Source organism: Ovis aries, chromosome 13 (genome assembly GCF_016772045.2).
Source record: "Ovis aries strain OAR_USU_Benz2616 breed Rambouillet chromosome 13, ARS-UI_Ramb_v3.0, whole genome shotgun sequence".
In the NCBI taxonomy this organism is placed as follows: Eukaryota; Metazoa; Chordata; class Mammalia; order Artiodactyla; family Bovidae; genus Ovis; species Ovis aries.
The window spans coordinates 37,349,514-37,369,521 of record NC_056066.1 but is presented as its reverse complement, the minus strand read 5'-3'; the positions used below and the strand labels follow the sequence as shown (position 1 = coordinate 37,369,521).

General features: G+C 52.8%; 2 protein-coding genes and 1 pseudogene across 6 annotated transcripts in view; 2 read left to right on the top strand and 1 right to left on the bottom strand.

Moving 5' to 3' along the window:
• The window catches only part of LOC114117473 (neuroendocrine convertase 2-like), a 54,234-nt gene extending 52,174 nt beyond the window's left edge, over positions 1 to 2,060 (top strand). Inside the window, 2 exon segments of the mRNA XM_060396842.1 lie at positions 818 to 963; positions 966 to 2,060. Of these exon segments, the coding sequence (XP_060252825.1) occupies positions 818 to 963; positions 966 to 1,303 (484 nt within the window). The 3' untranslated portion in view covers positions 1,304 to 2,060.
• A 4,975-nt stretch (positions 2,061 to 7,035) lies between these two features.
• LOC105616696 (coiled-coil domain-containing protein 24-like) lies at positions 7,036 to 14,458 on the top strand (annotated as a pseudogene).
• Positions 14,459 to 14,560: 102 nt separating this feature from the next.
• The window catches only part of LOC101119236 (sodium- and chloride-dependent glycine transporter 1), a 33,229-nt gene continuing 27,781 nt past the window's right edge, over positions 14,561 to 20,008 (bottom strand). For 2 of the 5 annotated variants that reach the window (XM_060397460.1, XM_060397459.1), the window contains exons 11-16: positions 19,641 to 19,878; positions 19,418 to 19,552; positions 19,200 to 19,299; positions 19,011 to 19,111; positions 15,947 to 16,117; positions 14,561 to 15,817 (exon numbers count right to left, since the gene is read on the bottom strand). In XM_060397460.1, the coding sequence (XP_060253443.1) occupies positions 15,623 to 15,817; positions 15,947 to 16,117; positions 19,011 to 19,111; positions 19,200 to 19,299; positions 19,418 to 19,552; positions 19,641 to 19,878 (940 nt within the window). In that variant the 3' untranslated portion in view covers positions 14,561 to 15,622. Of the gene's footprint in view, positions 15,818 to 15,946; positions 16,118 to 17,361; positions 19,112 to 19,199; positions 19,300 to 19,417; positions 19,553 to 19,640; positions 19,879 to 20,008 lie in introns of those variants that run through there. The other 3 variants (XM_027976713.3, XM_060397462.1, XM_060397461.1) reach the window with 3 other exon arrangements.

Sequence of the window (20,008 nt, the reverse complement as noted above, 5' to 3'; positions counted from 1 at the left end):
ATACCAGTCAGGTGTGGCCATGACCAGCCCCTTCTGAGCCGCAGTCACATTGCTGTGCTAATCATAGCAATCACTTGAGCAATAATTTCTCTTTATCAAAGTACTTAGTGCTGTGAAAGAAAGAGTTCTGAGCTCCTGTCTCACTCTCAGTTGCCCTGGTGGGACTTAGGTGCTGACAGTTGTTTTTGTTTTCTTGGAGAGATGATCTCAGGAGACACAGGTGAGGAGGAGGCGATGTAGACAGGGAGAGAGCGCAACCCAATAGAGAAGACACTGAGGATGCACTGTCACCTCGCTGCCCTGGGCAACTAGGCTCAACCCCACTGGGGACACTGAGCTGTCCCCACCAGCAGTGAGGAACGCAGGCTGTATTGACTCACCTCCTCCTGTCAATCATTTTCCCTTCCAGATCAAATCCCTGACATTTTGCCGTCAGGGTCCACACGGGCCTAGGCTGCAAGAGAACCCAGCAGAGACCTGGGAAAAGTGGGAAGGGGCTTAACTGCATCAGCCGCATCCCACATCCAGACAGATCAGAGACTGCAGGTGACTTTCTCAGGGTCACACAGCTGGTATAATAATTAACCCCAGAGTCCCTGCTCTCCCCAGAGCGGCCTTCAAAACCCCTAGGAATCCCCAATCAGTTCAGTGATCAAGACTCCAACTTCCAATGCAGGGGGCGTGGGTTTGATCCTTGGTGGGGGAACTAAGGTCCCACATGCCCCAGGATGCAGCCAAAATATTTTTAAAAAACAACAAAACACCCTGGAATAGTGTCCCCACCACTCACTGTGTCTCCTCACCACTCTGCCCTCAGGAAAATTCCAACCACTGGCAAGCTGGTGCTGACGCTCACGACCGATGCATGCGAGGGGAAGGAAAACTTTGTCCGCTACCTGGAGCATGTCCAAGCAGTTGTCACGGTCAACACAACCAGGAGAGGGGACCTGAACATCAACATGACGTCCCCATGGGCACCAAGTCCATCCTGCTGAGCCGGCGCCCCCGGGAAGACGACGCCAAGGTGGGCTTCGACAAGTGGCCTTTCATGACCACCCACACTTGGGGGGAGGATGCCCAGGGCACCTGGACCCTAGAGCTGGGCTTCGTGGGGAGTGCACCCCAGAAGGGGGTGCTGAAGGAGTGGACGCTAATGCTGCACGGCACGCAGAGTGCCCTCTACATTGACCAGGTGGTGCGGGATTACCAGTCCAAGCTGGCCATGTCCAAGAAGGAGGAGCTGGAGGAAGAGCTGGACGAGGCGGTGCAGAGAAGCCTGAAGAGCATCCTTGGCAAGGACTAGCTCCCGGGCCCCCTCCCCTGTCCCCACCGCCCCCTCCAGGCGCCTAGCAGTCACCCTCTCCCTACACCAGCGATGCCCACGTCTAGATCTGAAGCTTTGCTCACTGTCAGTGATTCTTTTCACTCCCACGGAAGCAAACTTTTCTATTCTGTGCCCTAAATACAGTGCTCCCACCCACACCTCTGTCCTGTTTGTGACTCCAAGGTCTTCATTTCTATCCTTCAGATAGGTGATATTGTGCCAACCAACCCAGGACAGCTCTCCCCCTCCATTTCTTTCATAGAAGAGAAGAGAATGCATTTAAGTAAGCCAGGCCTGGGGACTCCAAGGACGTTTTATTCATGATCTCAAGGGAAGACCCGTTATGTAAAGGGAGGAGCCAGGTTTATGACAGAGGTGAGCTCTGAGTCTCTTAAAGCCCAAATGCTGTAAATCCTTTAGGGAAAGATGTGTTAACTTTTAGCAAGATTTTCCAGGGATGTAAATGAAGGTGGCGTGAATCAAAAGGTCCCCTAGTTACCAGATGGGGAGGAGAGAGTCCGAAAGCTTGAACACAGGAAATCGTACCACCACAGTCAGCATTGTAGCTTGTCTGTCTCGCCAGTGTAATAGGCATAAGATCTCAGTGGCCTGGCTGCCTTTTCATCAGCCGCTGCTCTGAGTTATGGTAAACTCTGGGAGATGCCCCCTTCACTCTCCATGTGCCTAGCCTTTCTCCACCCCCATAACTATGGGCTCCTCCCATAGTTATGCAAAAAAAAAAAAAAAAAAAAAAGGAAGGCAGGATGGAGACACATCTAGGAAAGAGTAGCTTAGTAGTTCTTAGCACAGGGATGTTCGTTTCTGATGCTGCTCTGGGGCTTCTTAATCTGATGGAGGGGAGAGAAGGTGAGCATTTTCTAGAGCTTTCCATACATAATTGGAGGAAAACAGCTTCTGCAGTTGATGAGTTGGGGAAATGGCCTCTGTTCTGGAAGAGGTATGTGAAGGCAAGGGGTCAGGTTTAGAGAGGTGGGCAGCCACTTCACAGGAACCCCCATTTGTATGGAGCCCCTTCCCATGGAAGGGGGAAAAGCCAGCTCATCTCCCCATAACTTGAGACCCAAAGGAGGCAGAAGCCCTTCGCACGGAAACCACTACAGTCAGCTACAATTGTGGCAGCCAAGCAGTCCAGGAGGGCTTTAACCTGCAACCCAAAGGTGACATGCCCCCTTCCCCCGGTCACCCCCAGAGACAGCATCTTATCACCAAGTAGAAAGGCTTTCTTAGAGGCTGTCACTTTGTTCTCCTACCCAAGGAATAGCTCACCAGTACCCACCTGACACCCCAGAACTGATGTGTTGGTTTGATTTGATTCCCAAGAACTGATCCACCCCTTCTGGCTACATTTCTCCCTTCCCGTGGGAGCAGCCTGGAGTTCTCACCTCTAAGTTGGCAACACAGAGCAGGAGGGCCCTTCCTTGAAGGCAGAAAAGCCTGGAAAACCCATGTTCTTTCTTTTCTCCCATGTTGGCATGGATTTCTACCTTCTCTAACACCATATGATCTTCTCTACAGAATGCTTTACGATGGAATAACATTTATGATTTTTAAAAGAAATTTATTACATGTTGCAAAGGTCTTTTTAAACCAGTTTAGACTTAAAGCAAAAATAAATGGAAATCATCAAAATTTCATTTCTCATTAACAGTCTAAAAATAAACCAAAGGACATTAAGTGTGCATGTATGTTTAAGTGCACACAGAAATATATATACATATGTAGACTAATATATGTGTGTATATATGTGTATATATCTTCATATACACTTGTATAACTGTATATACATACCTATACCTAAAATGTGTGTATGTGTATTTACTGAAGAAACACATTCATTTCTAAAAGCATATTCAAAGGATATCAAAATGATTCTGGCTGAAGAAAAAGGCCAGTGGAAATTCAGGTGAAATGTTCATGAATTCCCATTACTTCACCTCTGTGATATTGCACCTTTCTGTATAAACTTTAAGTATCTTATATAGCAGCACAGATACAAAATAGTTGTCCATGTTTTCACAGTTGTGGTCTAATTTATGAAATTAGAGAGTAACTTATCAGCTTCTTAATAGATATGGCAAGTTTTGATACGAGTATACAGTATATAAAATATATATAGTGCTATTTAAAAATATTTGGTCTCTATTCCATTTTTTGCATCAGTATTAACACTAAAATATGTTCAGCTAGTGAGGTTTTTATGATATCCTGATTCTAATGCAAGAGATAGTTATTTATAGTCATTTATTTTAAAAAAGAAAATAAGTGAATAATAATCACGTTGACATCGTTATTCCCTGTGACAACATTTTATAAGCAAATTTAAAAATACATGATGTAAATTAGGAGATTCAACAATAAAACATTACCTTCCAGAAATTATGTGGAATGTGATATGTATTACATAAAAACACTTCCATCCATTCTGGGAGAGAAAATTAAAAGTTGCCAGAGACAGAGCTAAAAAGCTTGCTTTCATAAATATGCATGAAAGATTTAAAATTAGCAAATAAACCATACACAAATTGTGATCTACAGCAGCAGTTTTCAGACTCAGGTTATACCGCATTGGCAGTTGTCATATAAATTTAGGAAGTTAAAACCAGCATTTTGGAGTAGAGTAGGATAGCATAATAACAGATATGCATATTAATGATAACAATTGTTTCCTGATTTGTTTTTTCCAGAAATGCATGTGTGTGTCTGAGTGTATTTGTACTCCATTTCTTATTGGAGTCATGGCCGAAGATCTTTCAGAACGCTCTTCTAGAATATATTCGCCAAGCTAGACCAGTTCTACTGTAGTAAAAGAGCCCTGAGTTGTCAGAGGTTTCACACAACAAAGGTGTGTTTATCATTTACACAAATTTCGTGGAGGATCTGGGTAACTCCCCAAGACCATAGGTTGCCATGCAGTGACTCAGAGATTCAGGCTGCTCCAACCTTCACCCTTAGGTTTGGCATAACACCACGAGGCTGTGACGGTCAGTGGGCAAGAGAAAGAACCCATGAACGCTCACTCCCTCTTCTACGTTCAGTACGGAGGAGACGCACAAGTCATTTGACATAGTGTGCGCTGGCCAGTCCTGGTCAATGATGCTGCTACACAGGAAGCAACTGAGAGATAACAGGACAACTAGCAGAATCCTCGGTGAGCACCGGGGTCTCTACCACGGAGAGGACTTGATAATCCCTTAAAACATATTCTTACATAATGATTTACATGGCAACCTGTTCATGAAAAGTCTCTCAAATGGCTCCACCCATGTGACCACACACTATTCTAGCAAATCTGCAGAGTTATTCATAAAAATACAAACATCTTACATTTATCATATTTGTTGTAAAAACAATTTTCAGTTTTGTCCTGTGATCCACTACTTACAAAACCCAACTAGTAAAATCTTTAAAAAAACCTGTGGCTAAAAACATACCAGTTCAGTTCAGTTCAGTTCAGTCGCTCAGTTGTGTCTGACTCTTTGCGACCCCATGAATCCCAGCACGCCAGGCCTCCCTGTCCATCACCAACACCCGGAGTTCACTCAGACACATGTCCATCGAGTCAGTGATGCCATCCAGCCATCTCATCCTCGGTCGTCCGCTTCTCCTCCTGCCCCCAATCCCTCCCAGCATCAGAGTCTTTTCCAATGAGTCAACTTTTCACATGAGGTGGCCAAAGTACTGGAGTTTCAGCTTTAGCATCTTTCCTTCCAAAGAAATCTAGGGTTGATCTCCTTCAGAATGGACTGGTTGGATCTCCTTGCAGTCCAAGGGACTCTCAAGAGTCTTCTCCAACACCACAGTTCAAAAGCATCAATTCTTTGGTGCTCAGCCTTCTTCACAGTCCAACTCTCACATCCATGCATGACCACAGGAAAAACCATAGCCTTGACTAGACGGACCTTAGTCAGCAAAGTAATGTGTTTGCTTTTGAATATGCTATCTAGGTTGGTCATAACTTTTCTTCCACGGAGTAAGTGCCTTTTAATTTCATACTGAAAGGCATAACATTCAATCTGATCTTTTGACAGACTGAGTGCTGCTTTTCAACACTTAAGTCCAAAGAATGATTTTCCAAAGATAAAATTTAAAAACTGATAATTCTTGGGACTACCCTGGTGGTTCAGTCGTTAAGACTTCATCTTCCAGTGTAGGGGCTGAAGGTTCAATCTCCTGGTTGCGGAGCTAAGACCACACATGACTCAGGGCCAAAAAACCAAACATGCAACAGAAGTGATATTGTAACAAATTCGGTAAGGACTTTAAAAATAGTCACATCAAAAAATAGTTTTTAAAAAACTGATAATTCTTACAGACTCACTACCATGCATCATTGTTGCTGTCACTTATAAATTACGAAGAGTGGTTTTCATGAGAGCGATGCCTTCATGGGTTGGCATCACCTGAGAACCACACGTTACAAAACCTTTAGGAAACGCAGCCAAGCATTTCCTATTTAGAGAGAAAAGTGCATCAGGAGGATTGGTGAACTCATAGCCAGAGTAAGTGGCTATGGATGCCAAGAGTCTAATTTGATAGAAATTTCTAGAACTCAGAATGCCAAGATTAGAGACACTGGCAGTGAGAGAGGACAAGGGGGCTGGAAAACACTGGGAGTTTGCTGTAAACACAAGCACAGGCTGGGTCTTGGGCCAGCTAAGGTGATTTGATTGTAGCTGCCATGTGGTCTTCTGTCAAAGAAGGACCCAGTTGCGGTGGGGCGATGGGGGAGCGGCGGGCGTGCAGTGCAGCACGTGGGAGCTTAGGAAGTGCAGAGTCATGATGGAAGCTGGGGACAGTATCTGAGTGCTCGGTGTAGGGGAACACAGAGGCAGGTATAAAGGGGGATTCTAGCCTCTGAAGAACTGATGTCAGTTGAGGACCGGGCACAGGGAGGCCAGCCCCAGGCGAGCTCCTGGAAACCCCTCCACCTGCCAACGGTGAATCCAAGCCCATGCACAGCCTCCCAACACCTTATTCAGCTTCCCAAGGACACCAGCACCGGGCGAGAGGGTGACCAGCACCTGGACGTCTAGGAAAGAGGCTCCCTCTTTGCTTTACAAATTAATCAACTCCTACTTGAGTTGGTCCACTGGTCTCTTGTGCATTTCATTGCCAAGAGTCCCTTTCCTTGGGTTCAAGCACCTCTCTGTTGAATTTGGTTTTGAGCTTACGAGGGGCCAGGAATCAAAATCTGACCTGAGGTAAATTTCCCAAGCCAGCCTGCCAGCTTCATTTTTCTTCTAGAACTTAGAAGACATGCACTGTCAATCTGGGGATAGAATAAACTGATGATGGAGAAATGAGCCCAGCCCCAGAGATGAAGACTCTAATATTCAGTCCTGGGCAGTTTGGGATGGGATGGGGGTGATTAGAAATCTCAGCCCACAGGGTTTTAGATGCCCAAACAGCCAAATGAGGCTGGGAATTCCTTAGTTCTAAAGTGAACTGTTACCAGTTCCCACCTGGATGGCTTCAGGCCACCCCACCTTCACAATCCCAGCATGGCAGTCTCAGGTCTTAGTGCCCTGAAAGATGTCCTGGTTCACCCAAGAGGACAGCCATGGGCTTCTGCAAGCTGGATGGAAGACAGAGACTGCAACTTCTCTTTTTCTTTTTTGACCCTATGTCCTGGAACTGGCCACAGGTGACAGAGAAGCTGCCAGGTAACTCCCTGTCACAGGCACGCTAGCATGCAGGTGAAGGTGAGTTACTGACGAAGGATGTATCTCCTGATAGAATATACATCTCCACTCAAAACCCCATTTATGTGAGTAAAACATAGGTCCGCATGGCTTCTCTGTGGCATTTATTTGCTTTCATCCAAGCACGAGGGATCAGAGCCAAACATTTGCAGTAACTGAGGTACTTAAACGATGCTCTTCATCATCAATGTACCAAGTGCCATACAAGCTTTGAGGTGACTTTACTCACCACCAACGGTCCAACTACAAGTCCACGATGCAGTACTTTAGGATAAACTTGATCATAATGGTTGCTTGGAGATTCTTTCTTATGATAAAGCTTCAAGTCAAAGAGAGACCTAAATGGAACTTTCCAACATGAAAAAGAAAGGGACAAAACCAGCAGCAATGCCAGGTAAGCCATATCTTCTGATGCAAGTTGACTTTTTTATGAGACCTTGTTGGTGCGTGTGCCCTACAGCAGGGATCAGCAAACTACAGACCAGGGCCCAATCTAGCCCCCTGCCTGGTATATAAATGTAAATATTCTTGTTTTGCAAATACAGTTTTATTGAAACCAATCACATCTATTTGCTTTTGTGTTGTCTGTGGCTGTTTTGAGGCTAACATGGCAGAGTTGAGTAGTTATTAATGCAAAAGAGCCCGAACAGCCTATAATCTGGCAGAAAAAAAAAAAAAGTTTTCCAACCTTTACCCTGTATCTCTATCCTCGGACAGCCCCATAGGTCACCATTCACACCAAGCATGCTCTCTCTGTTGGGGGTGTCCTCTGGCTGCAGAGGTGCACAGGACCTCACGTGCAATAGGCAGAAAAGCCAGAGAATCAGTGCCCCAGAGCCATGCTCACCTGGAGAAGGAGGGGGAGCTGGTCCACAGACACCCCAGCTTCCTCACCTCCTGTAGGGATGACTGATGATGCTCTACCTGGCCTCTTCCCTCCAAGTGGAGCACAAAGCAATAGCCTGAAGTTAGTGCAGCCTGAAACACCACTGGTGATATTAACAGACAGAACTGAGTATAAGGCACTATTTGTTGTTGTTTAGTTGCTAAGTCATGTCTGACTCTGCGATCTCATGCACTGTAGCCCACCAGGCTTCTCAGTCCATGGGATTTCTCAGGCAAGAATACTGGAGTGGGTAGCCTTTTCCTTCTCCAAAAGCACTATAAACAGAGTATAGAGAAGCATTATCTTCTTAATTAGAAAAGCAGAAGAGACCACTAATGCACCACATGGACCAAGCACCTGCATCGAACAAGCAGGCTTGCTGGATGTGGGGGACAGACATCACCACCCCTGGCAGGGGGTGCCACTCAGAGGTGGGGCGTGAGCACCCCTGGCAGGATGCCCTGGAAGAGCCAGGCCTCTGAGGAGACTGTAGTGAGGCCGCTTCTGCAGATGTTGGAAAGACTGGGAACTGGCTTCAGCTGTGGCTCAGGGAAGGAAGTGCCATGACCAGGATGAATTAGCAAATTGGGACCACAGTCTCTCTCTTCCTTCCTTCCCTCTCCCCTACCAGGGGGATGATGGCGTATCAGGGACAAGACCGCAGCTTCACACCCCTGGCACCCACCGGAGCATAGACAGGCTGGCTTGGTGCTAAGAGCCGGGGCTTTCTAATAGCATGCCCAGGCCCTGTGATCACCGCTCTATAAACCACCAGCACCTGAGATCTTGTTTAGGGTCTGCTGGGGGCAATCCCACCTAACTGAAACCTCCATGAATCCCCACCTTGATACCAAACCTCCTTCACTGGAGGTTTTCTTGGGGATCTCTGGGGTTGCAAGAACAGAAACGAACTCTGACTCATAAAGACACGGAAGCTGCATATCCAAAACAGGCAGTGTAGCACTCGGAACTGAAGGGAAGCCTAAAGAGCCAGCCTGAACCAGCCTGGAAAGGGACAGAGGCTGTAGCGAGCCCCGGGACCGGGAGGCATAGTGGGGACCATGGGGACCACATCAGGACTCCCCGATCACAGGTCGGCTCCTTCATGTTCATCTTGGCTCCGCTGGACTTGGATCTCCTATTCCAACTGTGGGTCTGGTTTGGGACACTTGCCCACCCACAGTGAGAGGAAGGCGGGGTGTCTCGTGGGTCTGATCAGGGCTGTAACTTGTGTGAAGGAGCAGCTCCTCAGGATAAGATCAGGGCTGCCCCCACCCAGCAGTGGGGAGGGAGGGGTGTTTGCTGGGCAGATGCCAACCAGCCATCTCAGAAGCTGACTCTGACACAGGAGTCAAGGCCAAGCCATTTATTTGGAAGGAGTCATCTTTATGTAGCGAAGCAGGCAGTGGGACAGAAGAGGAGGGGTCCCATTTGGGCCACAGGGATGAGTGGGTCTCTCCACCCGCATCTGCAGCTGACACCCACTGGAGACCACGTACAATAAGCCTCCGGGTGGTCCCAACAGAGGGGCAGGAGAGCTGGGGTGTCCATGCACCCGGGCATCACCATTCTAGATGAGGGCCACTCCCGGAGCCCCAGTACTGCCAGCCTGCCCAGTGTGTGGGCCGAGCTCACTCCTGGGGCTGCAAGAACCCCTGGCAGAGTCACACGTGCCTGCTCTGCTGCTTGTGCCTGAACCAGACACGTGGGGGCCTGAACCAGACCAGCGAGGGCTGCAGGACCAACCTGGGGGCCAGCTCCTAAGTGCGGCTGAAACAACAGCTGTTACTGGTCACCGTGACTCAAACGCTTGGAAAATGGTAGGTCCTGGCAACTGGGAGGCAGTTTCTTTATGGAGGAGGTGGCTCTGGACAGTCTCGGTCCTGGGCTTGAGGCTGAGTCAAAGAGGAGACCAGCCTCCTCCTGCTCCCTGATACAGCAGTCCGGACCAGTCATTCTGAGCACTAGCACTCTGGGGTCTCAGTGTTTGGCAAAGCTACAGCGTTCTCCTGTCATCCATGTTGTTGGGGAACTTGCTTTGGGCCCCTGTGTTATCTTTTTTATACAGACTTAAGTGCTTGTTTTCAGAGACCTTAGGAAAGGAAAGCCCAGGAAATGAACCCATTCTGCAGCTCTCCCGGGGAAAACAGACCAGGTAGGAAAAGTGCAGAGGAGCAGCCAGGAAAATGACCGAGTGGGGCACTGGGGCACGGGGAACGGGCAGGGGGGCAGGGGGGCAGGGGGAGCGGGGAATCGAGGGTCAGAGAGCCCGCCCACACCCCAAGGCGCTCACCACAGGCTTCCCTGCACTTCACACTGCAACCCTGGCTTCAAGCAACGGGGGCTCCTTGAGACGCTGCTCATCTGGCCCCTTGGTCCCCCTGGACCTACAGCCTTCCTCCCCTCCTCCGGTTTCTCCTACACTCCCCCCTTTATTTGTCTTCCTTGAACAGCCTAGTCCGTTCCTGCCCCAGAAAAGGCACGGAAGTAATAAACCCACCGGGCTCATATTTCTCGGTTCTTTCACCTGCCCTGGAGTCTAAAGGTGCCCAGGGATGAAAGGTGCTTGGAGTCTGGGTGGTGCACGGTTGAGACTGCGAAACCACCTACCACGGCTGTGGGTTGGGCTTTGCCAGCCGGCACCGCCCTGGAATGGGCGGAGCCGGGTCCCTCTGGGGGCGGGGCTTGAGTTGAGGGCCCCGTTTCCCTGGAGACGGCCGCGCGGAAGAGGCGGGGCTAGGGCCTCCAGGCTCCCGGGGCCGCGACCTGAAACCAGAGCCTCTGACAGTCGATCAATAGTAGAGCAGAAGAGAGCGCCAGAGGCCAGCGGCTCTGGACTGAGCAACTCTAGTCGTGGGGACGGGCGACGGAACGGAATGAGGCTTGGGAGAGGCCGGTCCGAGGGACAGGCTGGAGGCGTGGCCTGTGAGACCCGGAAGCTGGCGAGGCGTCAGGGGGTGTGCCCGGCCCTGGGCGACTAGTAGTATACCAGTAACCCAGCGCTCCGAGCTGTGGGTCCCGCAGGTCTAAGTGTGCGACCGCGCGTCTTGCGGGCAGCGGCGTTGGCGGGCCATGCCTGGGGACTCCCAGTCGCTGTGGAACTGGTGGAAGAGCACGTTCCGCTCCCGAAGCGGCCCGAAGTGAAGAGGATTCTACGGGAGACGACAGTGGATCTGAGCCTGGAGCTACGGGCAGAGGTGGGGCGTCGGAAAGTGGGCCCCACGGCAGACCTGTCCCACGACTCGGATGCTTTTCTCACCTTCTAGGGGTCCCTAGCCCTGCCCAGTAACTCTCGAGCTCTTGTCGGATCTCACTGTCCGCCCAGTCCTCTCCAATTTAACTGCCCAGCCCCCCCATTCCCCCAGCTTCCTTGCCTCCCGTCACTTCCCTCCGCAGTCACCGAGGTGCCCCAGCTCTCCTTGCAGGTAGTGATGTTGCGATCATTGCTCCAAGAGGCTCGATCTATCCAAGCCTCTGGATCGCGCCCCACCTCTGACCTCTCCTCCTTCTGGCACCACCGCCCCTCTTAAGAGATCTTGTGTGCCAGGAACTGCGGCAGCTGTTCCAAGGTCTCCGCCAGAAGGCCATCTGTGAGGGCAGGTTGGAGCTCCAGACCTGGGTCTGGGCCCTGTCTCCAGACCTCAGATGGGCTAGCCTGGCAACTGACAAGGGGCCAGGGTCGCCTTTCCTGTGGTTCCCTGGAAGGAGCCCCTGAATTGCCTTTATGCATCTTCTGCAGGGACCAGACTCAAGCTTGGGTCCAGTATAGCCCCAGGGTCCTGCGCTTTGCCTTGGAGGAGCCCAGGTGTGATTTGCCAGAACAGGAGATGTTCCAGATGAGAGCTGGTGAACCCAGGTAAGAGAGACGGGATCTGTCCTTGCTGGGCAAAGGACCCCAGCCAGCTGGTAGGTCCCACCTGCGGGCATGGAGGAGTTCCTGGTCTGGGACTGACACTTCTACAGCCACCTGTGGTAGAAGTCAGCCCATGAGGGCTGCAGAGGCCCAGCAAACACGTGTCAATCCTGGACTTGGTTCGAGCTGGCTTTTAGAGTACGAGGAACAGATTTCCAGACAGATACAAAGAGAAGCGCTTTGCAGGAAGAGGGAGAAGTACACGCAGATATGAGTGGAAGGAAGGACTTCATCCAGGGGCCAGGTGTCCCTCAGGCTGGGATAGCCAGGCTGTGAGGACTGGGTTAGAGACGGCTAGGGACTGAATGAGATAAATCAGCAGCAGCGTGTTCATCAGTGAATGGTAGCAACTTATGTCTCACACGTCCTTATGAAGGGGGTGATGTCCCATTTTGCAGATGAGGATACTAAAGCTCATAAAGTATGATTGACTTTCCCAGATTCACACAAAGGAAAAGGTGGCAGAACCCATGCGCAATCCCAGGCTCCAGATCTCCTTTTAGTGCCATGTTGTGTTGCCTTTGTGAGAAAGCACAAAATTGTCTAGGAGAAATGGCGTTTGTGTCCTGAAGGCCTGGGGTGAAGCAGCATGGGAGAGTGAGGTTCACTTCATCTGCCAGCAGCTGTCACTGGGACCTTAGCATCATCAAGGACCAGCTGAACGTGTCCCACACTGACCAGGCTGCTGGACACCTGCGGTGAGGCCCCCAAGTGTGTGCAGTGAGGGTGGAGACAGGGAGGGTGGGACTGTGGATGGACCCTGATGTACTGGGACTACTGGGAGGAGAAGGGAGGGAACATACCTGGCTGGGAGACCCACGAGAGTGGGGCTGAGGTGGAAAGGGCAGGATGCTGATGAGGTTGCTGTCAGGAATCAGTCAAGTACAGATGCCTACAGGGGCCTTGGCCTGAGGACTTTTATCCTGGGAGGTAGGGAAGAGATGACACACAGAAGAGTTTTTAAAGCAGGGGCAGGGCTGTGATGTGGGAGAGAATGGAGGCAGGAGGACCCACAAGTCTAGTCCTATCGTGTAGAAGAGAGAATGCTGCTCCTCAGGGTGGGCCCTGGGAGGCGGGCAAGGAGAGAGGACACACCCTGCCCAGGAAGAGGCTGGCAGGGCTGCAAGGCTGTGCTGGAACAGCATGTGGGCAGCAGAGGCAGAGGTGGACTGAGATAGGAGGGCCTAGAGGAGGCTCCTGGGGAGGCCAGGGGTGGGGACCGCATGCAGGGCTCCGCTGAGACCCGGGTCTGCAGCGCTGCCTCCGGTGCTGCACTGTCCATGTCCCAGGGCCCGCCTAGAGGAAGAGTGCCATGCGCTAGAGAGGGAGATTCCCATCCTGCAGGTAAGCTGCAATCCTGGGCCACCCTGCCCCCAGCCCTTCTGCTGAGCGTAGACGCCCCAGTGTCTCACCCAGGGTGGGTCTCTGTGTGTCTCTGCCTGCAGAGGTTGTGTGAACCCTGGGTCCGTTTTTCCTGTGTGTACACTTACATGTGTGATCCTTAAGTACGTGAGCCCATATTCCAGTTGAGTCCCTAAGTCCGAGGTCAGCACTTTTAGATCAACTGTTGGGTCTGCCTAGGTCTTTTGCCTCCTTCTCTTCCCCAAGTCTGGGTTCAGGCCTGCCACTCCCTTGCCAAGCTCAGCTTTTCACGGAGAGGTTGGTGTTCCTCTCAGGAGTCCCCCCAGGTGGTTGGGAGGAAGAGACTGCACGGGCTGGTTCCTGCGCCCCACCGTGGGTATTCTGGCCTGGGCACCCTGCCCAGTCCTGCCCTGTCCCTGCCGTAAAGCCAGGTACTGAGCCGGCTCTCCCTGCAGCGCTGCCTGGAAGACGAGTATTCAGGGGCCCCTCAGCCCTCTGAGGCAAACCTAGAGCCCAGCCTGGCAGGTGAGGACCCTAGCAGGCCCCAGAGCACCCAGCGCTCCGCTCCCACTTGCCCCCACCCCGTCCCACCTTGCTCTTGTAACACAGCCTGGAAGACTAGGTGCTATGTTTCAGGCAGAACCTCTCCTCCAGAGCTAAAGGGACAGAAGGCAGCCATGCAACAGGAGCTTCAGGCACCCCTGAGGCCTTCCTATTTCTCCCCCAGGCACAGGTAACCCAGAGCAGACAGACAGCTGGATGGGGCAGGCTGAGTGGCAGGCCACGGTCCCCTCACAGCTACTCCCTCCTATTCAGGCCACAGCTCTTGGAGTCCTCCAGCCAGGGCACCGGACTCCTGCCTTGCCTCCATGGGGCTGCTGGAGTTTGGGCCAGGCTTCTCCAGTGCTGCCTGCCTGCTCCCCCTCTGGAGCGCTGCCCCAAACCTGCCACTGGGGATGGAAGAGTCAGTGCCTCCTCGGGAAAAGGCCAGCTTCTGCTCTGATGTCCAGTGCAGCGCCCCAGGCCCCAACCTGAAGGGCTGCTCAGGAAGGAGGCTTCAGCTTCCGATGGAACTCGTCCTGTCTGCTACTGCTCTCTTTCAGCTGCCAGCGTCCAGCCCACTTCAGATCTAGTCTAGGATGAGCCCTCCCCAGGATTCCACTGCTGTCTGTCTGTCTGTCTGTCTGGCCCCCACCCTACCTTCTCACCAGGACCTCAGTGTCCGGTCCTGACTGTCACAGCCTCTGGCTCTTCTCCTCCCAGGCATCCCCCCAAAGGCCTGGCAGGAGGAGGTCTTGTCCCAACCCTGACTCATGTGCCCCTGGAGGACCCAGACAAAGCACAGCAGCAGCTCAGAAACGGGAATAGAAATTTCATTAAAACCTACGGACTTTAAAATCCTAGTGGTACGCAGATGGTTGGGGGTGGGAGGCACACTGCTATTGCTACAGAGGATTAGAGGCGGCTCTTCTGGGGCTGTCACTGCACAGAGGGGCACAGAGGACGGACACACAGACACTGCAGGGCTTAGGGGAAGGAGTTTCGTCTCCAGAGAGTGGTTGGGGCACATGGGCTGGGGCAATTTGGCACGTGAACAAGGGTAGCCCAGTTCAGGAAGACTGGGCTTTAGCCTGGCAGTGGTAGGGCAACGGGGTGTCGTTTAGAGTCCACTTCCCCAGGGCTCTGGGCTCAAACCTCCTGTTGAGCATCATCCCATCCCTACCCACCAGAAATGAATTCTTTGGGCGGGTTCTTGGGTCATGGGCCTCTGCTGGGCAGGCCCTGACAGCCAGGGCTGGAAGGAGGTTCAGGGACCTCAGAGCTGCCAAGTGACATGCAGGCGGGCCTGGAAGACAGATTGGGCCCAAAGCCAAGGCAAGGGGGTAGCAACCACAGATAAGACAAAAGGGCCGGGCCACACAGCCTGACCCGTACGTAACACTCACAGCGCCGCCTCCCTGCCTCCAGGTAGGAAGATCTGAATTAGCCTGAGCAGAGGCTGGGGTCCACCCCAAGGGCAGGAACACTGGTCAGGAGGCCAAAGATTCAGGGACAGGGACAGGTAGGGGACCCACCCAGAACCTCAGCTCAGGGCAAAGTGTGGGGGCATCAGAGGCCATGTGAAGCCCAGCAGGCATCTGGGGAGCTGAACTGAGAGCCCTTCAAAGTGCTACTGGGCCCCCCAGCAACCCTCACATCACCCACCCCCCCCAGCTGCCATCTTGGCATCCAAAGGACCTGTAGACACTCGGGACACGAGCACAAATGACCGTGCTAGCAGTGGTGGCCAAGGTGACAGGGGCCACCCCTGGCCAGGGCGTGGTGGGGGCAGGCGGTGACGCCTCTCCACTGTCTCCCCAGGCTCTGAGTTGGGAGCACAGGGTGGGGGTGGGGCACTCCCCCAGCAGCTGTGCTCACATCTGGGAGTCCTGCAGACGGATGGGGTCATTACTGCCCACCATGGGAATCTGGGCCTTGTCTGGGTCCAGCGGCTGGAACTCAAGCCCATCTTCAGGGGAGGGTGGAATGGTGGGGGCGTAGCGCCCTGTTCGGTGCTCCAGGAGGGCGGGACCCCAGTCTCCGCTTGGCTTTGTTGAGTTTTTCAAACGCTGCAGGAGAGGTAGGCATGGGGGAGGGAGGGACGGGCAGGCAGAGTGCATCAGAAGGGAGCCCTGGAGCGCCATCCATCCATCCACCCCCTTCTGATTCACCTGGCTGCCCCTGCCCCCACCCCTCACCTGGAGGAAGGTGTCCCCATCTGTTATCCGGAAGTAGAACAGGGCGTAGAATGGAATGCAAATAACAGAGGACAGAGCCATAAGGAAGCCAATGGCCTCGGCCCAGCTTGGATACTGGTATTCGTTGTAGGTGATTGTCTCGTACTGGATCAGCAGGAAGATGAGAATCAACTGCAAAGAGTGGGGGTTGGGAGTGGGCGTGAGTCCTGCCCAGCCCCACGCAGGCCTTAGGCCTCCTATCAGCACTGCTCCCCTCCCTCTCCAGTTTCCCAGACTAGAAAGAGGCATATCAGGGAGGGCAGGGGTGACATCAACGTTTGCATAGCAGAAGAAGCTGATGGCACCAGGGGTCCAGGGTATGATGGGCAGGTGGGCACTGCGGAAGGGGAGGGGTCTGGCTTCTGGAGAATCCTGAAGCAGGCAAGAAATTGTTCAGCTGCTGTGGACCTTGGAAGTCAGTTATACTCAAAGACTTGCAGCGGCCCCCCACTGCCTGCTGAAGTAAGGCCAAATCCGTGGCCTTTAAGGCTTCAGGGGCATTTTCCATCTACTAAGCATTTTTTTAACTGCGGTGTTGGAGAAGACTCTTGAGAGTCCCTTGGACTGCAAGGAGATCCAGCCAGTCCATCCTAAAAGAGATCAGTCCTGGGTGTTCATTGGAAGGACTGATATTGAAGCTGAAACTCCAATATTTGGCTACCTGATGCGAAGAGCTGATTCATTTGAAATGACCCTTATGCTGGGGAAGACTGAGGGCAGGAGGAGAAGAGGATGACAGGATGAGATGGTAGGATGGCATATCCGACACAATGGACATGAGTTTGGGTAAACTCCAGGAGTTAGTGATGGACAGAGAGGCCTGGTGTGCTGCGATTCATGGGGTCACAAAGAGTCGGACATGACTGAGCCACTCATGAGCTGAAACATTTTTTGAATGTTTCCTCCAGACCTGGGAGCTCCTGGATTGTACCAGGTCTAGGTCTCCAGTGCCCAGCACAGCGCCTGGCACAATCTCATGTGCTGATCTGATCTGACTTGTGCAGAGAGGTGGGAGCAATGGGGGGAAAGAAAGGGAGAAGTCCTGTGAGTCTATGGCTGCAGAGACGGCAGTTAGAAACGCTTTGGAAAGAGCCAAGGGACACCAGAGATAAAGCCTAGGGTTGCAGCAACAAAAATACTACAGGAAGCAGAAAGATGGGCAGGTGGCTCATGGGCCACTTGGAGGGCCTGGGACAATGGGTGCTGCTTGGCAGGAGGCCTCAGCATACACCTCCCAAGCCTTCAGCCGCATCATGGAGCTCAGGCCCCACCAGCCTTTTTAGGGACTAAATTCCAGAAGTCAAGACCCACACCCGGGGGATGGTGCACTTAGAGGAACTTATAACAAGTTTCCTGAATGGGACTAGAGCCTGATCTAATGTGTGGACAAATTCTTTATTTGAACTGATAGAAGGATGGAGTTTGTAAAAAAAACAAAAAAAACCCCAAACTTTTCAGCACTATGAAGAAGTAAAGCCTCCAAAAGAAAGCTAACAGCCCAGAAGCACACGGTCCACAGAGCCTGGCATCCTCATCTGAGGGGATTCCAGCCTGGCTTTCTGAGCAGAGAGGATGCTGTGGGCTTTGCCTCAGTTTCCTGGAGACACCGGACCCAGGCTTCCTCCTTCCTCCTGCCCTGCCTGGGTGGTGCCCTGGGTCTTCCCACAGGGCGGCAGTTTCCTGGGAGCCCTGGAGGATGAACTCCCCCAGGGCAGGTCCTGGGCCAAAGCCATAACCCCCAAGGGCACAGCACTTGGCTGTGGTGTCTGCCCTCCCGTGCCTCCCACCGCTTATGGGATACTTCCTCTCCTCCTGTTTCGAAGCTGAGCCAGTGGCCAGAGCTGGTGCCAGTGCCAGGCTTGGGAAGATCCCACACCCCATGTGATAGACCCCAGGGGCCTTTTAAACTTTTTTCCAGGAACATGAGCCAATGTGGAAATCCGGTGCTGACCTCTCCAGGGCACAGAGGAACTGGCACGAGGGGGTGGGGGCAGGACTCCAGACACTGCCCTGACCATCAGGCTAACCCTTCTGTCACTCAGAGACAGCCCTGCCTCTTCCCTGTGGAGGGACCATTACACTAGCAAATCCCTACACCCCCCACCCCAGCCCCGCCCCCGACTTCTCACCCTGATCATAAAGGAACAAAATCAGAAGGTTTGTAGTCCACAGACCACTCCTCCTCCTAAACTTGTTTCTGGTGCAGCATGGGCCCAGCACACACGCTCCAGATCAGACCACCTGCTTTACATGAGGGCTCTGACTCTTAGAAGCTATATAACCTTGGGTCAATTACTTAGCATCTCAGGGCCTCAGTTTCCTCGTCTGTAAAGTGGGGATAATAATGAAACCATGGAGAGTTGTATCACGAGACTTAGAATATTGTTCCTGGTCATGGTGGGCTTTCCCTCCACCACTTCCACTCCCTGCTGGGGGTCTGTCTTCCAGGTGTTGAATACTGGTAGAAACCCAGGACTCCCCCTCCCAAGCTATCCTATTCCAGGGTGGCTTGGGAGGGTGTCCCAGATCCTGAGCTGATACCTGACTTGCACAGCCTGCTTCTGGAACATACATTCACACCACATACCCTGAGCACTCCAAGCACCTCGGCTATGAGGGACTAGAGACACGAGCTCAGTGAAGCTGTCAGAGACCAACGCCAAGGTCAGTTATGATACCTGAGGCTCCTCTGGGGAGATGCCAGGTGGAAATACCAGGGAGGGAGGGCCGGCTCTCAGCTGCTGCCAGCCTATTTTCCCCTTCTGAAGGTGGGCACTGTCTTCCGTCAAATACAGGGCCCTGTGCTCCCTTCCTAACCCAAGGCCAGGGCTTAGGTGGTTCTGAGTCTCCACACCTGTCTGACTCTGTACAGCTTCGCTCAGACTTCCAGTGACCAGAGCTGTGGGTGCGGAGCCCCAGGGGGAGCTCTGGCCTAATGGTTGGGCTTGGGCTCCTCCTCGGCTGGTTCCCAAGAGAAGGACCCTCGCCACGGGGGCAGCAGGGGAGGGACCAGTGAGGAACTTACAAAGATGATAGCTGGTGAGATTACGCGCCAGCAGATCTGGAAGAAGAGGGGCGGTGGGAACCCCAGCATCATCTGGACGTCCTGGAAGTAGTTCTGGTGCCCTGGAGAGAGGGAGGTCAGCAGTCCACCGGACAGCGTGAGCAGGCAAGGGGCTGGGACACGGGAGGCCGTGGGAGCCTGGGCGCTTACCGTAAATGTACATGATGCACACACACATGATACAGGAGATGATGACCAAGGAGAAGCTGGCCGCGTAGTTGTCCATCAGCAGCAGCCAGTAGATGCCTGCCTACGGGCCAGTGGGCAGCTGAGGCGGGGGGGCCTGAGGTTACGGGCCCCTTCTCTCTGCTCCTTCCCCCTATCCCCTACCCTGGCAACTTCGGCCCAGCCTTTGCCTTGGCTCTTACCTGGCTGGTGAGGGGAATACCCAGAAGGAAGCCAGCCACAGCTATGCCCAAGGTCACATAACTCTTTCGCTGTAGGATCCACTCGTTCCCGACCTCATCCACAAGGGCTGTGACCAGCGTCTCTAGGAGGCAAAACTGCAGGACACGGCCATCAGAGCAGGGCCTACCCTTGGCCCTGCCTCCTCCCACCCTAAGCCACTGGCCCAAGTCGCGTGCCTCGTACCTGAGTGCCCAGCCCCATCAAGATGAGCATGAAGAAGAAGAGCAGGGACCAGAGTGGGGCGATGGGCAGCAGTGTGAGGGCCTCTGGGTACGCCACGAAGGCCAGGCCTGGGCCGTGTTCTGCCACACTGGACACGTCTTCACCCAGGTGATTGGCCATGAAGCCCAGGATGGAGAAGATGACGAAGCCGGCATAGATGCTGGTGGCACAGTTAGTGATGCTGATGACGACACTGTCTCTAATGGGGAGGGAAACACGTGAAGAGGACACGCAGCTTAGCTCCTCCTGCCCTTTTGGGCCAGCAGACTTGAAGACACGGAAAGTTCTAGGAACAAAAGTACCCCCAATCTCCTCTCTGGTCTGTTCTG